Below are 16965 nucleotides of genomic sequence, written 5' to 3'. Positions count from 1 at the left end.
AGTTTTTCTGAGAATTTATTTTTAGCCTTTCACCCTTTTTCTGCCTACCTCACTTTCCTTCCTGATGCCTGCTATATCCTGTGCAGAAAGTGTGAATAGCCACCCTGGTATCAGAGCACTGCATTCTGTTTCCCTGCTACCAGCCGAGGGAAAACCTGTTGAAAAATTAATGCCCAGTAGCAGTTATTAATTGCATATTTGTATAGTCAATTTAAACAATTATCTGCTTCAGTGGAGGGTAGCCATGGTAGGATATATAAAATCACTGGTACATGCTCTAGTTTGGGCCATCAACCTTTTAAAATCTAGATTCTCACACCTCTGGGAGGTGGTTCCGATAGCAAAGTCTCATCTTTAAATATACAGGGTATGGATGAGAAACAGAGGAAGAATCCCTCAGTGAGCCAATAAGTCAGGGCAATTAAACATGTTGTAGGAGATCTGTGGTGAAGGTGGGTTGGGGGGTGAGGTGGAATGACACCTATTTAATATTTACAACATGTCACCGTGGTTAGGCATTGCAACACTGCATAGGAGACAGGGCTTGGTGGGAGGAGACCCTCACACTGGCCCCCTTCATTGTATCCCCCATCGGTTTTCCAAGGGTCCAGCAGTCGTGAAGCTGGTACACAGAGCAGATGACATGCAGTGCTGCCTTTCCATGTCCCTGGTTCCCCGTGGCAGGTAGGGGCAGGTCATATCTCACCAGAGTTGGGAGAATTAGATTTCTAGCTACATGCATTTGGGCTCACGTCACTATGCCGAAGGAATTTTCACTAATCATTTCTGCGGTCCCATTTGAGGGGATGCTTTTAGACTTTGGGCTGTCTTCATTCTTGAACAAAGCCGGCATCCTCATTTAGGAGAAAAGGCAGAGTGAGTGCCCAGATCTCCAAAAGGGATCTCTCTGTCTTTGAGAAAACCTGGGCTCCTACATATAAGTTCTTTACTCATGACCACTCTTGAAATAGATGTCGTTACACACAGTGAGGAGAAGAGGCATCTGGGGCTCAGAGAGATTAATTAACCTGCCCACTGTTTCACAGAAATAGGTAGAAATCTGAGACTCAAATCATATTTTGTTTATTCTAAGGTATTCTTTCTTTTATTTGACTCTCAGCTCAAAAGTATGGTATGTAATTTTTGACAGTTGCTCTAGTCTCACAGAGTTCTAAGGCAATTTTTAAAAAGCTCTGAGCTTCATTTATAAATATGGTTTAGTGAATTGTGGTCCAAACCAAGCAACCAACCAACTAAGCAAAACAAAAAACAAACAAACAAACAAAAAAAAACAAAGGTAAGAAAAATATTTGCAATTATTTTCCATTAGATATATAATACATGTGTGCATAATTTCTTCTGTCATCCCAAGAAGAGATTGGTCTAATGCATAATTAATCCATATGATTTGGACATGTTTACAAAACGTTTTTCTCCATTAATATGTAACACAAAATATATAGGTTTTCGTGGATTTTTTTTCTGACTCCTGATACTTGGGCATGTGAAATAAGCCATACTCTGTAAGTTTTTAGCCCGTTATTCACTACCACATCTTTTAATATAAGCTGTATTTCCAGATGCTTTTTCAACCCGATATTATAATCCTGACTATAATTTTTTCTTTTTTTAAAAATGTTTATTTATTTTGAGAAGGATAGTGTGTGGGACAGGCAGAGAGAAAGAGAGGGAAAGGGAGAGAATCCCTAGTGCAGAGTCTGATGTGGGGCTCAAACTCATGAATTGCGAGATCATGACCTGAACCAAAACTACAAGTTGGATGCTTGACTGAGCCATGTAGGCACCCCAACCTTGCTATAATTTTGAGGTTATGGGGAGAAAACCAGAAGAAGGTGTATTTTTAAATGATTCCACTATGAGTGGTTGAAAAACAAAAAAGTACTGTTATTGTGTCAATATAATTGGGATTTAAATTGTTAGAATATATAAAAGGGAGCACCTGGGTGACTCAGTCAGTTAAGCTTCCGACTTTGGCTCGGGTTATGATCTCACAGTTTGTGAAATTTGAGCCCCACATTGGGCTTTGTGCTACCAGCGCAGAGCCTGCTTTGGATCTTCTGTCTCCCTCTCTCTCTGCTCCCCCTTTAGAAATAAACGTTTAAAAAAAATATATGTATATATATATAGATAGATAGATAGATAGATAGATATAGATAGATATAGATAGATATAGATAGATATATATATAGATAAAAGAATATGGTGTTTTGGCAAAAATTACACATTAAATAATAGAATTTACTTTCAAATAAGGACCATTTTTGTTTGAAGCAGAGATGCAGGTTTCTCAAAACTGGGGTTTCATAGATTTTGGCTTTTGCCTGTTGATGTGAAAGAAGTAGAATTTAAACTGAAGTCTTTAAAGTAATGGAACAAAGGGGGTGAATGGTTTATGGATTTGGCATTCTTTGCATGATCATATAGATTCAGAAAGGAAACTTTTAACAGGATCTGAGGAGTTGAAAAGGATTAAAAATGCTCTAGGTCCATTGGACATAACTTTTGCCAATCTATGTTTTCTTAGTTTCTGTGATACTGTTATCAATGGATTCTGCTCCACAAATTATTAATATTAATCATCTTCATGTATTCTGAAGAACTTTGGCCAGCTTCCCTGCCTTTTCTGCTTTGCCAAGTGTGGTTTTCAGAGTGGAGCGATTACCGTGGTTGCTCCTGACGGACACCTGTAGGATGACTGAGCAAGAAGAAACCCAGAGCCAGGGTGACTGAAGTCATCAACAAAAAAAGAGCAAGGGTTGATACAACCAACATGTGGACATTTTATCTTAAGAATTTATTCAACACTAAAAAAATTTCAATCCACAGTTGTAATTTTTTTTACTTCTAGAAGTGGCCAAAGCCCTTCAGTAACAGCAAGTTCCTAGACAAGGGGTGAGATCCTTACATCACTTTTCAGTTCAGTCTTTGTGCTCTGTTGACACCACTCATACCAACAGCTCAGAGGGTGTGTGTAGAGTCCTGTCTATGCAGGCTGAGCTTCCCATAGACATTATGCAGTAGGGATTTAGTCTGGGCTTCGTAAAAATTGATAGTAGAATTACTTGAATCAACATTTGTGATTGTTTTCAGGGCTCAGTAATGTCTTATATATTCTTTCTCTCTGACTGGGGGTGGGGAATGTAAGGTTTTATAGGTGTGAGCTATAAAGATGTATAAACTAAATTCTATGCATTTAGCTTGTCCAAAGGAATAAAGTAAGGACACACAAGAAAAATTAATTTGTGTAGACCTCACCTAACTTTGCTCCAGGTGATGTTTAACTGTGTAATGGTAGAATCATGTTAACCCTGAGTACTCATCTTGCTTTTGGTAAAATTTGATTCAAGCCATGTAAACAAAATTTGTTTTTCTAAGTTGTTTTCACTAGGTGATTTGTGCTTATCTGTCAGGAGTTACAAAAAAAGAATGATAAAAATTGTTTCTCTGCTCGTCTGTCTGCTCTCGGTTATATATCCCAGTGCTTCACACGTCTCTGTTTGCCAGTGGGACTGCGTCTGCAGCTTTTCAGTAAAAGTGTGGTAGGGGATTGTTGGTCCCAAAGCTGGACAAACACACAGGTATACCGATACCTTCTTCTGAGAACATAGTGGCGAATAAACACCTGCTCTGCATGTAGGAGCTTCCATCCAGAGAAGTCTGAACTACTCAGGGGACCTGAGGACACTTCTCCAGTGGCCTGCAACAGGACCAGCTTTTTTTCCTGGTTAGAAAAACTGTTGGTGAAATCTACTCAGTGATAAGAAGGAAGGAACTGTTGATAGGTACAACATGGGTGAATCTTAAAATCATTCTTCTGAGTGCAAGAAGCCATATGAAAAAAAAAAGTACATGACATATGATTCCATTGTTATAAAATTCTAGGAAAGGCAAACTATTTTGTAGGGACAGATAGGAGATCTTCAGTTGCCTGGGGACATGTGGGGTGAAGACAAGAGGTAAGGGGCAACAGGCAGAGGGGTAGGATTACAAAAGGGCACTAGGAAACTTTTGGGGGTGATGCACATGTTCATTATATTGATCGTGGTGACAGTTTCATAGATGTAGACATTGTCAACATATGTCAAATTGTGCACTATATATATGGGCAGTGTAACATTTATCTATTATACTATGTGTATAGCAAGAGCGAGGATTATTGTGTTACTGGTGTAACAGAAATCATTTGTCACTTGCCATAGACATATGATAGGAAAATAAAGGCAACTAAAACAAAACATAAAAGAAAAGCCTACTTTGCCCTTTGTTGTCTGGGGTATAGGGAAGGTCCCCATGTTTCATAATTCTGTTCCCATCTGCTTTTTGATTCTTGAAATATCTTTTATTGATGGGCAGGGAATTATATTTTAATTGTCAAGAGCGGGAGTTTTGGAGTTGGGAAGGCCTAGATTTGGCCTAGTCATCTGCTAGCTGTGTGCCTTTGGGCAGACACTTGACCTTTCTGATAGTTTGTTTTCCCTACATGTGAGGTGGGATGACAGAGGCATAGTAAGTCCTCAATAAATGGAAGCAGTTTTTGTTATTACTTTTATTCATTTCACATTCTGATTTCCACAAGGTTTAAAATACAGATAGTCTTGAGTGAGAAAAGACAGTGTTTTCAGTTCACAGGAGGTCATGTTACTGTGGAGAAATGGAATCAGAAACGTTGCTTAGAGAAGAGAAAGATCATTACACGAAGGGAAGGGAGCCTAGGCAGGAGACCATAGATGATTTGCCTGATGCCCACTTTTTTGTTTTCCTCATGGCGGCCATTTAGCTACCAGATGACCTTCTCATCTGGTTTTTCTGGTGTAGTGGCTTCTGCTCTTTGCAGGGTTTGTTTTTAATTCATTAGTCTTTTCTTTTGTTAATTAATAATGTCATTGTTTATGAGTGCCATGTTCATGATTGCTTATTGAAAAATTTATTCTGGCATTTAGCCTGTACTTGTTTGTTTAGATGTATGAATATTTGTACTCCTCTGTAGAAATAAATGTTTTGACTTTCTAGATGTTTTGCTTAAATTTAGCTGAGAGATCTTATTTAACTTTTTATTAGTTCTTATAAACTTAATTTAAAAAATTAATATATATACTTATGGAAGTGAAAGTTGATTAGTTTATCCAAAATTGGTCATACTGTTGATAAGTAAGTTTTCAGGATATATAGTAAAACGTTTTTTTTTCTTTACCTCTGAAAAGATATCATTTTCACTTATAGAACTAGACGAATTACCTGCTTTCCCCTGATCTTGACCTAATTTTTTTCCCTCTGCCAGGTGTTTGCAGGGATTTGACAAGTGATTGATTTGGTTTTAGAGGGTCCTGGAACTGCACAAAGTGTTTTTAATATTGGAAAAGACATGCCCAGTTTTTCACAAGTTTTAAGATTTATTGTCTCCCCCTAACATGCTGCAAATGAGTTTGTTTCCTATTTATTTTACTCAGAATGTAGTAATTGTTGTCATTAGCTGAAGGGCAGTCTTGATCATAAGGAAGGATAGACTGCCTTTTAACACTATCTGTTTTTATTTGGCATCTTTGCAGGACTGGACATTAGGTGGGTAGACTGCTACTTCCCTTTTACTCATCCTTCCTTCGAGATGGAGATCAACTTCCACGGAGAATGGCTAGAAGTTCTTGGCTGTGGGGTGATGGAACAGCAACTAGTAAATTCAGGTAGAAAAGAATCCAACATTTTATTTGTAGGCTCTCTTGAAAAAGACTCTCTCTCCTTTCACTTCATTTGCATACTTATTTTCATATGCATTTATATGCCCCTGTAGGGGTAGCCTCACAATCTCTGTCTCCTCCTGTTGCCCACGTACTTTTCCCTTAACTCTCCATACTTAACTCTGGAAGAACTTCATTTCTCATATTTTGCACAGACTTTTTGTTTCTGGAGATCTTCCTTGTTAGCACTTAAGTATTGGATTTGTACTTCATAATTTCGTATTTGTTGATATGTTGCTTTGCAGTTGCCTCTAAGCATTTGATGCATACCACATGAGTCCAGTTTGTCTTCCAAACTGTTTAAGAACAAGGCCAATATATAATACTTTTTTGTTCTTATTTCATTTATAAGTAAGTTATATCTGTGGATACAGCTCTTCTCTGCAGGACCATTGCTTAATAAAAATGATTATTTTTAAACTTAATTTCAGAGCTGTTTTTTTTTTTTTAATCACTATATGAACGTAATTAAAAAATATTTTTTCAGAGTATAAATCCTCCATGAGAAGTCGGTGGGATTGGGCATTTGAGCAGGAACTCTGTGTAAGCAGTTAAGTGGAGGGGAACTGATGAAGATTGCATTCTGCCCCTCTCCCCTTCCCGTAGTAGGGCATTTACTCTGTGGCCTTGGAGGGCAGTGGCTCTGGTTCAGGTTTGGTCACAGGGCCTCGGGCAGCAGAATGGAGAAGAGCAGGCCCTCTTGGTGGCTAAGAAATGTAGAGAGACCACAGGTAAGGTCATGGGGTTAGAGAATAAGGATGGTGTGAGACAGAAGAGATGAGGTGGCAGTCAAGTGCAAGATTTGTGGTAATCCAGCTTGGGAGACTGGAGGCCTAGCCTTCCCTTCTTACTCCCAGGTAACCTTTGTCTGCAGGGGCCTGGACTCAGCTCACAGATTCCTCTCCTTTCTGCCAAGGAAGGCTTGGGGGAAAGCCCAGAACAGTGCCAAATGCTTCTTGGATAGTTTTCAATAATTTGAAGAGCTGACCTAGAGAAGGACAGAGAGGTCGGATGTTAAGGGCTGTGTATAAAAGTTGTGAGGCTTGGGCCTGGGTGTCTGTCTGTCTTAGGTTTTCTGTCAGTTGACAGCTGTGTGTCTTCAGGCAAGTTGCTTAAACCCCTGTGAGTCTTAGTTTTCTCATAATTAAAATGGGCACAATGATACCTTGCTCAAAGTTTCATTATGAGCATTCATCAAGGTGATGTATGTAACGTGCTTGTTAGCACTGGGTCTGGCACGCTGACTAAAATTAATTGCTGATTTTGTTTTTAAATTGTTTTTCAAATGGTTAGAGCCATTTATCAACAGAGCCCCCTTAAAAAGGAAATATTTGAACAGAGGCTGTCCTGTACATCACAGAAATGATTTCTCATTAATTGGAATTAGATTACCTCTTTGATCTTAGTCACTTCAGTATCCATGATTCTAGTCTGAGGGATTTTAGAGGGAAAAAGACAATTAACCAATAGTAAGAGACACCGGAAAATCAGCCTGATACGTATATATCCATCTTAGTAGAAAACACAAAAAATTGGAAGCAAATATGTAAGATTTAATCTCTTCTTGAGTAGGAGCTAACTTCAAATACTTCTGGGATGTTTTTGTTTTTTTTTCTTAGAAGATTTGAAGGAATCCCAGGCTTCATCCCAGAAACATGTGTTATCAAGGGCCAGGACTGAGAAAGCCGGTCAGGGGATGGTCAGCTTAACATGTCAGTTGTTGCTGGGAATAGTGCTTCCTTGTATCTTTTCCAGTGTCCTTGATGGGTTTTTATGAGGTTTATTCACACAGTAATTGGCCAAATACAGTTATCTGAAACAGGTTTCCAAGTCATTATTGCACATTAATGGGACTGCTGTTCCACAATTAGATCAGCCATGTCAAGTGTTCTTGAGGGAAGTGGCAAAGTGAAAGAAAAGGAAAAAAAAAAAAACAAAAAAAAAAAACAGAACGTATGAGATGCAAATATATTTGAGAGGTTCACAGTTGTGGTAAGATGTAGTTTTAGTTGGTGGGAAATTGTGCAGATAAATTTTAAATGAAATATCTTGCGAGGGAGACTACTGAAAAGAAAGAAGAGATGATTTTGTAAAAGAAATTCTGTGTAGGCTGTGCTATTTGAACTTTAAGTTATTGTGACAAAGTTCTGCTCTGTGTTCTCAGACTGGGATGTGTTTTGACATCTGTAGTTAAAATCTTTAAACTGTGTGCCTGGCAATCATCAACCGCAGGCTTTATTTGTAAGAACAGCTAATTTTCTGTCTGCTGAGCTCCGTGGTCTAGAGAAAGGCTGACTGTGCATGCTCCAGCCCTCTAGTTCCATTTTGCCGTTCCTTCCATCTTCTCTCCTACGTTTCCTTCCCTCCCTTCCACTCCCCTGCCTTTTAAATAGAGCTTCCAAGAAACACTAACATGTGGCTGTAGATCTTCTTTAAGGGTCTCATAGCGGCACAGGTAAGTGCTAAAGTAACTGGACACCAAAGAAGCCGGAACTAGATGGTGAAATTAGCAGCCACACTTAAGCCCTTCCTGTGGGCCAGGATCTCACCTCATCTCACCAATGCTTCTGAGCCTTTCTTTCATTTAGCCTTGATAACAAGGCTCTCATGTAGATGCTGATATGATCCCCATTGACAGAGCCTGAGGAAGGTACCATGCTGCACTATCCAGATAGTAAATTGCATGATTATGAAGTGGCTAGAAATCCATTGCAAATAAATTATTCTGTCTCACCTAGAATGAAAAACAGAAACCAAATGAAACAAACAACAGCAAACAGAGCTCTCTTTGGCTGGTAGTTATTTGTTACCCCTAAAGAAGGGCTAGGCCATCATGTATGTTGTCTCCTATGATAGAGTGCATTTAATTAAAAGCGGGGAATTAGATTGCTAATATGAACAGTCTGTGAAAACGCTATTACACATTTAAGTTGACTATGGCATATATGTGGATTTTTTTCCCCTGGAGTAAGATAAGGGTCTTCCACATAGCTTATAGAATTTTACTTTATTTCTTCTTTAATTTATAATGTTTTTGCCATTGCTTTCAGATTTCTTAGATTTACTAATCATGATGTGGGTGATGACAGTTATTATGATGATTTTATTGGTTTTTCCTTCAGGAGATGTTTTGAGGACAGTACTGAGTCATGTCCCCGAATACCACACCCTCACTTCCCATTGGGCTGACTCAGGTTGCTAATGTCTTTTCAAGTAATATATGGAGCACAAACATCTAAAATCATCACCAGGGTGACTGTAGGCTGTGATTGTACCAGAAAGGAATTTACCATTTATTTGAGCCCCTTGAAATTTAGAAGATTGTAATGGAAAAAGCTCTATGGTGGAATATAACATTTAAAAGATGAAATCTCTTTCTTTACCTCTTTGTTAAAATTTAAAAGTGTGATCTTTTGGGAAAACCTTGTAAATATATACATGAACAGTTTCCAGTTTTTTTTTTTTTTTTTTTTTTTTTTAAGTTTATTTTTGACAGTGAGAGAGAGAGGGTGCGCATGAACAGGAGAGGGTGAGAGAGAGGGAGAGAGAGAATCCCAAGCAGGCTCTGCACTGTCATCTCAGAGCCCAATGTAGGGCTGGAACTCATGAACAGTGAGATCATCTGAACTGATAATAAGAGTTGGATGCTTAACCGACTGAGCCACCCAGGCACCCAGTTTCCATTGTTAACAATCATTCTTTGTTCTTGTTCATTTGTCAAATTTCTCTTGAATTCCTTTTAAGGCTGTAGAAAAGTGAAATAAGCATTGTTCTTGCCTTTGGGAATAGCATAGCATACACAGACATACAAATGATTACAATACCATGTGATAAGTATTTGTAACAGAGGTATTGTGGGCAGAATGGGGAGAAAGAAGAGATTGAAGAAGATTGTGCCAAGACCTTGTCCTGATTACATTCAGGATAGAATGCTAGAAGTATGGGTATTTGAAATGTATGTCCCAGAATAAGTCAGGTTTCTGTTTGCAAGGAGTTGTGTACTTTATGAACTTTGCTTGGATGGCCAGGTAGGATACCCAGTGCTTCTTTTCCTATGTGAATAAATATCTATTTCCAGTCTATTACTGTCTTTAGTAGCCAGTCTCTGCAGCCTCTACACACACTTGTGACATTCAGTGTTATTAATCTCAGCTGGGGAACTTCTAGAGGCAACAACCAAGATATGTGCCTGTACTGGGCGTAGTATTATATACAGGCAGACCTACCATTAATCTACTTAGCATCTTTTGTGTGTAAGGGACTGTGCTAGCCAAAGAGGAGGACACAGACACCATAAGATGTGACCTCTCCCTCTAAAGTTTACCATGTAGTAGGGAAGATGAGATTATATAATTAGAGCATGGTAACATAAGTGCCACTCATGACATGGAGCTTTGGGAGGTGTGAAGAGGGGACTATGTTCATCAGTTAGATTTGTGGAAGCATCAGAGAGGAGGTGGTATTTGAATTGGTCCTGGGTTTAACCAGTGGTTAAGTGTGTGCCTGGTAACTGCCTGGAGAGCCTGGTAATCATCTGGAGAGCCTATGTAAAATGTTCATATCAGGATATGTAGGTCTGGGATGAGGACTGAGATGTGCATTTAAAAATTTTTTTTAATGTTTATTTTTGAGAGAGAGAGAGACAACACAAGCAAGGGAGGGCAGGGAGAGAGGAGACACAGAATCTGAAGCAGGATCCAGGCTCTGAGCTATCAGCACAGAGCCTGACGCGAGGCTCAAACTCATTAACCGTGAGATCATGACCTGAGCTGAAGTCGGACTCTCAACCGACTGAGCCACCCAGTCACCCCTGAGATGTGCATTTTAAATAAATAGCCTAGATAATTCTTATGAATGACCCACATTCAGACCATGCTTTGAAAATCCTACTTTTAGGTTGAATATTTTCCCCAGTTTTATTGGTGTATAATTGAAAGATGATGAACTATGAATATTGAAACTGTATAGATTGATCTATTTTTGACATATGTGTATACCCATGAAACTATCACCACTGTCAAGATAATAAACATTTTCATCACCAGCCAAAGTTGCCTTGTGCCCTTTTGGTAATCTATCCCTCCTGCCACCCTGTCACTAGGCAACCACCGATCTACCTCTGTCATTATGGATGAGTTTGGATTTTCTAGAGGTTTATATAAGTGGAATCATACAGTATATTCTTTATGTTTTGCTTCTCTCCCTCAGCATAATGATTTTGAAATTAATCCGTGTTGTGTATATTGATCAGTGTTGTATATGTCATTCATTCCTTATTGTTTTAAGTATTGTTTCATTGTATAGACATACCCAATTAGATTATCCATGCACTTTTTGGTGGACATTTAGTTTGTTCCCAGTTTTGGCTATTAGAAATAAAGCTGCTGTAGATATTTGTATAAAATCCTTTGTGTGCCTGTATGTTTCCATTTCCCTTGAGAAAAAACCTAGGCGCGGAATGTTCTATAAATGTTAAATAGATCAATGTAATTGAATAGTGTTCAGCTCTTTTATGTTTACTGATTTTTTTTTTTTTTGGTCTTAGTATCCTATCAGTTTCCCAGCAAAGATTATTAAAATTTTCTACTATGATTATGGGCTTGTCTATCTGCTCTTTTATCCTATTAATTTTTCTTCATGTTTTTTTAAAGTTATATTATTAGATATATATGCTTTTATAACTCTTATGTCTTCTTCATGAGTTGCCCCTTTTATCATTATGAAATATCATCTTTATCTCTGGTACTTCTCTTTTTCTTGAAGTCTGTTTTATTTATATTAAAATAAGCATTCTAGCCTTACCCCTGTTCTCAGTTAGTTTTATGTTGTTATAGTTACATGTGTTGTGTCTACATACATTGAAAACCTCACCACTCAGTGTTAAACTTTTTTGCTTTAAGAAGTCATATGCATTTTAAAGAACTTAAGAGACCATAGTTTTCTATTTACCTAGCTCTTACAATTCTCTTGCTCTTCCTTTATTCCCTAAGATGCTTGTTTCCCTCTGGTATTTTTTCCCTTTGGTATGGAAAACTTCCCTTACCATGTCTGTTGGTGATGAATTTCTTAGTACTCCTTTATCTGAGAATGTTTTTATTTACCCCTTATCATGAAGAATATTTTTACTGAGAATAGAATTCTGAATTCATCTTTTTTCTTAACAATTTAAAGATGTTGTTCCATTGTCTCTGCCTCTATAGTTTCTGTAGAGAACCACAGAATCATTTCAGTCATTATTCACCCAAAAGTAATATGTTGTCTTTCTTTAGCTACTTTCAAGATTGTTTTCTTTACCTTTGGTTTTCATCAGTGTGATTTTGATGCATTGAGGTGTGGTTTTCTTGGACTCTGTTTTGAGATTCACTGAGCTTGAGTCCATGAATTTATGTTTTTCACATATTTTGAGAATTTTCTGGTCACTATTTCTTCAGATAATTTTTTCTATCTCAGTCTCTTCCTCCTCCCCTTCTAGAGCTCAAATTGTACCCATGTTAGATCTTTCGATTTTATCTCAGAAGATCCCAATACTCTGCTCACTTTTGTCTATCTTTTGCTGTTTTTCATACTAATTTCTGTTCCATGTTCATGTTCCTGTATCACCTTCACAGAACTGCCTTGATCATCAAATATATTTTTTTATTTCAGATTTTTTTTTAGTTTTAAATTTTGTATGTGTTTTTTGAATTTACTGGTTCCTATTTCTCTTCTGAGAATTCCTATATTTTCATTCCTATCAATTGTGTTTTTCTTTACCTCATGGAACATAGTTACAGTAATTGCTTTAAAATATCTGTCTGATAGTTCCAACATCTGGGTCGCATCAAGAATGAATTCTGTTTAGAATTCATCATATTTTCTTGGTTCTTTGTCAAATGACTTTGTGTGTTGGAAGTTGTGAATGGTAAGTTGTGTGCACGCTGTCCTATTTTAAATTTGTGTTAACTGTTGATATTTTAGTAGATGGTCACTTGGTGAAGTTTAGACCTTGGTTCTGACTTGTTTCCCATGGGCAGTCATTCAGATCTCAGTATAAGTCTTAGTGATACTGATCTCTGTCCTTCCCGCACATATGTACTTGACGGGTTAGTCAGAAACTCGTGTGAATGGTTCACATCTCAGTTCAGTTTTCTCAGCTTTTGCTATGCTAGCTTGAGTCTGTGGTGTGCATGTGTAGTCATGGGTTAGGCTGATGCTTATGCAGGTAGAATTAGGGCATCTCCTCTGGGCTCTTCTCCACTCCAACTCACAGAGCCATTTCCCTGAATATAGAAGGAGAGATTTCTCTTGGAGTCTTAGCTGCCATTGATGCTGTGCAGCTCTGCAGCTGGGGCCCACCTTCAGGGCAAAAACATGGGAGAAGCAAACAAACATGAAATTCCTCCTATGGAGGTTGTTTCTCCAGGTTTTGACTTTCAATCAAAATTTGTCTATTTACTTTTCATAGTGCTCTTTTAGTGATTTTGTGTATGTATCCTTGTCCAGGGATTTAAATTGCAATCAGAGTGAGTGATAGAGGGCTCATACCCCCATAGTGAGACCAAACTCTAGGTTGGGTTGTGAGGGCACCCCAGGTAAAAGGATAATTGCATGGACATATCTATGTGGTGCCAGAAAACTGTGGATATACTGGGTCTACCTGTGTATTTAATCTATCGATTTCATTATTTTTTTTTAAATTTTTAATGTTTATTTATTTTTGAGAGAGAGAGAGTGTGAACAGGGGAGGGGCAGAGAGAGAGGGAGACACAAAATCCGAAGCAGGTCCCAGGCTCGAGCTGTCAGCACAGAGCCCGATATGGGGCTCGAACCCACGAGCCATGAAATCATGATCTGAGCTGAAGTCGGACGCTCAACTGACTGAGCTACCCAGACACCCCTAATCTATTGACTTTATTAATTAAAATTAAATATAGTGCATTTTTAGGTAAAACACTGAGTTGAGACTAAGATCTGCATACTCTGATTTCTTCCTTTCCTTCCCGTGTCACTCCCCAATCTTTCTCTTCTTCCTTCCTTTCCTTTAGCCGTCTAACTTTCCTCCCTTCCCTTAAGTCAGTCTTGGCCCTGTTAGTGCCCTTTCAGAAAAGCAAACAAATATGTGTCAGCCCCATGTGTACGTGTGGCTTTGTAGTTCCTCCTAGTGACACATTTTCAAGCTGTCAGAGTAGAGATGTCTTTTCAAATATTTACTTAGCCTTTGTCCTTTTTCTCTTTTCAAAATGGGTAAGATGGTGAGATTTTTTTTTCTGACATAAAAAAATCTGTAATCATTGGAAAAAATTTTAAAAATAAAGTATAAAAAAGAAAATAAAAGCAATTCCGTTGTTACCTAGGTAAAACTTTTAAAACATGCATATATATAATTAGCCATATCTGTATGAAAAACTTGTATATATTTTAGAAAAATATAATCATCCTTTGATTATTTTTTTGTATTATGCTTTTTCACAACAAATTTGACATGAGTGTCTTTTCATGTTACCAAATATTTACCTACATCATCATTGTTAATGGTTGTATAGACATCGTGGGGGAGTCTTTTTGGCCATTTATGTATTGTTGACAGTAAACAGTCTTTATACAGACATTTGGGCTATTTCCATATTTTGGCTATTGTGTATAATGCTGCTGTGAGCATGCATGTACATGTATTTGAGTCATTGTTTTCAGTTTATTTGGGTGCATAACTTAGGAGTGGAATTGCTGCATCATATAATAACTCTGTGTTTACTTTTGAGGAAGTACCAAATTATCTCCCACAATGGCTAAACCATTTTACCTTCCCACCAGCAATATATGAGACTTCTATTTCTCCACTTCCTTGCCATTGCTTATTATTTTCTGTTTGCCTGGTATTGTTTTGTTTTGCTTTACAGCCATCATAGTAGGTATGAAGTAGTCCCTCTCTGTGGTTTTGATTTTTATTTCTCTAATGGCTTATAATGTTAAACATATTTTCATATACTGTTTGTATATCTTCTTTAAAAACATGTCTATTCAATTTCTTTGCTCATTTTAAAGAGTTTTTTTTAATGCTTATTTATTTTTGAGAGACAGAGAGAGACAGAACGAGCAGGGGAGGGGCAGACAGAGAGGGAGACACAGAATCCCAAACAGGCTCCAGGCTCTGAGCTGTCAACACAGAAGCCCTATGTGGAGCTCTAACTCAAGAACCGTGAGATCATGACCTGAGCTGAAGTTGGACGCTTAACTGACTGAGCCACCCACGTGTTCCTTTGCTCATTTTAAAAATTGGATTGTCTTTTTGTTGCTGAGTTGTAAGAGGTCTTTATATATTCTGGGTATTAGACCTTTATCAGATGTATGATTTGTAAATATTTTCTCCAAATCTGTAGGTTTTCTTTTTATATCTTGATAATGTATGTCCTTTGAAGCACAAAATTTTTAGATTTTAATGAAGTCTAATTTGTCTGTTCTTCTTCTTCTCTTGCACCTGCTTTTGCTGTCATATCTAAGAATCTATGGTCAAACTTAAGGTCAACTAGATTTACCCCTGTGTTTTTATCTAAGAGTTTTGTGGTTTGGGCTCTTCTATTTAGGTCATTGATCCATTTTGTGTTAATTTTTGTACATGATATGAGGTAGAGGTCCAAATTTATTCTTTTGCATGCAGGCATCCAGTTGTTCCAGTACCATTTGTTGAAGAAACTATTCCTTCCCCATTGAAAGCTCTTGGCACCTCTGTCAAAAATCAGTTGACCATAGATGTATGGGTTTATTTCTGAACTCTTAGTTCTATTCCAGTGTTCTATGTTTCTGTCCTCACACAAGTACCGCATGTTTTGAGTAGTGTAGCTTTGCAGTAAGTTTTAGAATTGGTAAGTGTGAGTCTTCCAATTTAGTTATTCTTCCATTCATTCTTTACTTTTTACTGTAAACCTACTGAAGTCTCTGTAACTTTTTAAGGGTTATTTTTTCTTAAAATTGTTTTCCTTGAGATACTTTATTCTTATACTTTGTCTGCTCATCTGTCTGTATCTCTCTGTATTCCAATGCTTTATTTTATCTATCAGTCCACTATCCACCACCTAGCTTAAGAGACAAAGGACGTTATACAGCCGAACCTCCCTGCCCCCACTGTATATATCCTTTTTGTTGGTATCTTCCCACTTTGCCTCCATCCTATGAGAATCACTGTTTTGAATTTTGTGTTGTTATCTTGATTTTCATTGTAGAGTTACTATGTATATTATAAAACAGTTAACATTCATGGGCTTTTATATTTTTGCAAATGGAATTATGCCATCCTTTTATGACTTTACTTTTCCATGTAGCATTGTGAAGTTCATCTGTGCTGTCATATGTAGAGTTTTAGTTCAGTCATTTTTCACTACTTAAATTCTATTGGAAGAATATGCCATAGTTTATTCATCTATTGGATATTTGACTATTTCTAGTTTTTTCTTTTCTCTTTTCCTATTACAAATGCTATTGCTGAACATTCTTGTACATCCTATGTGTATAGGTGTAAGCGTTTCTCTAAGGTATATTTTATTTAGCAGTGGATTTCACAAAGTTAGTTTTTGTGGACTTCTTTAGCTTTATTGGCCATCACAAGTTTGTTTCCCAGAGTGGTTGGTCCAATTTACACTGCCTTGTGCATTTGTATGAAAGTTCTTGTTGCTCTGTATCCTCTTCTACACTTGACCTGTTCAAATTATTTTGCTGATCTGGTGGGTTTAAAATAGTATCTTACTATCATTTCATTTCTACTCACCTGATTATATTAAGGTCAAACACATTTTTTATATGTTTATTTGAAATCTATAGTTTTTCTTTTGTTCCTTTCCAGATGGGGCTCATTTATCTGTCTTTGTTTGTTTGTTTGTTTGTTTTTAGTGATTGGTAGGAATTCTTTATTTTGAATGCTAGTCATTTGTCATTTTTATGTATTATAATAGTATTGTCTAGGTGGCTTTTTTCCCCCAGTTGCTTTTTCATAAATGGGATATATGTATTTCTTACTTGAGTAACTTTAGATTTCTTTATATAATGCCATTCTCCAAAAAAAGTCACTTTATCAGGGAATGTGAGTGGGTGTAAGTTGACAGGTTCCATAAAGATAACCCTTCTGCTTGTCATGCTTGATTCTGGTGGTTTAAGTCTCTGATGTTATTGCCATATCATTCATATTTTCAGCATGGGGATTCTAAATATTTAATGATTTTCAAACATCTACCTTCTCTTTCCT

At 37.4% G+C, this 16965-nt stretch overlaps 1 protein-coding gene across 14 annotated transcripts in view; it reads left to right on the top strand.

Annotated features, from left to right (window-relative positions):
• Nucleotides 1–16965, top strand: part of FARS2 (phenylalanyl-tRNA synthetase 2, mitochondrial) — a 538848-nt gene that overhangs the window by 200600 nt on the left and 321283 nt on the right. For 12 of the 14 annotated variants that reach the window (XR_009604835.3, XM_060614894.1, XM_060614886.2 and 9 more), the window contains one exon: nt 5568–5699. The exons of the other annotated variants lie outside the window; for them this stretch is intronic. Coding sequence is in view for 11 of the 12 variants with exons in the window: in XM_060614894.1 (XP_060470877.1) it covers nt 5568–5699 (132 nt within the window). In the remaining variant the exon portion in view is untranslated. The remainder of the gene's footprint in view (nt 1–5567; nt 5700–16965) is intronic. 14 annotated transcript variants of the gene reach the window in all.

The sequence above is a fragment of the Panthera onca genome, chromosome B2 (assembly GCF_046562875.1).
Source record: "Panthera onca isolate mPanOnc1 chromosome B2, mPanOnc1 haplotype 2, whole genome shotgun sequence".
Classification (NCBI taxonomy): domain Eukaryota; kingdom Metazoa; phylum Chordata; class Mammalia; order Carnivora; family Felidae; genus Panthera; species Panthera onca.
This window is presented reverse-complemented; position numbering and strand designations above follow the sequence as displayed.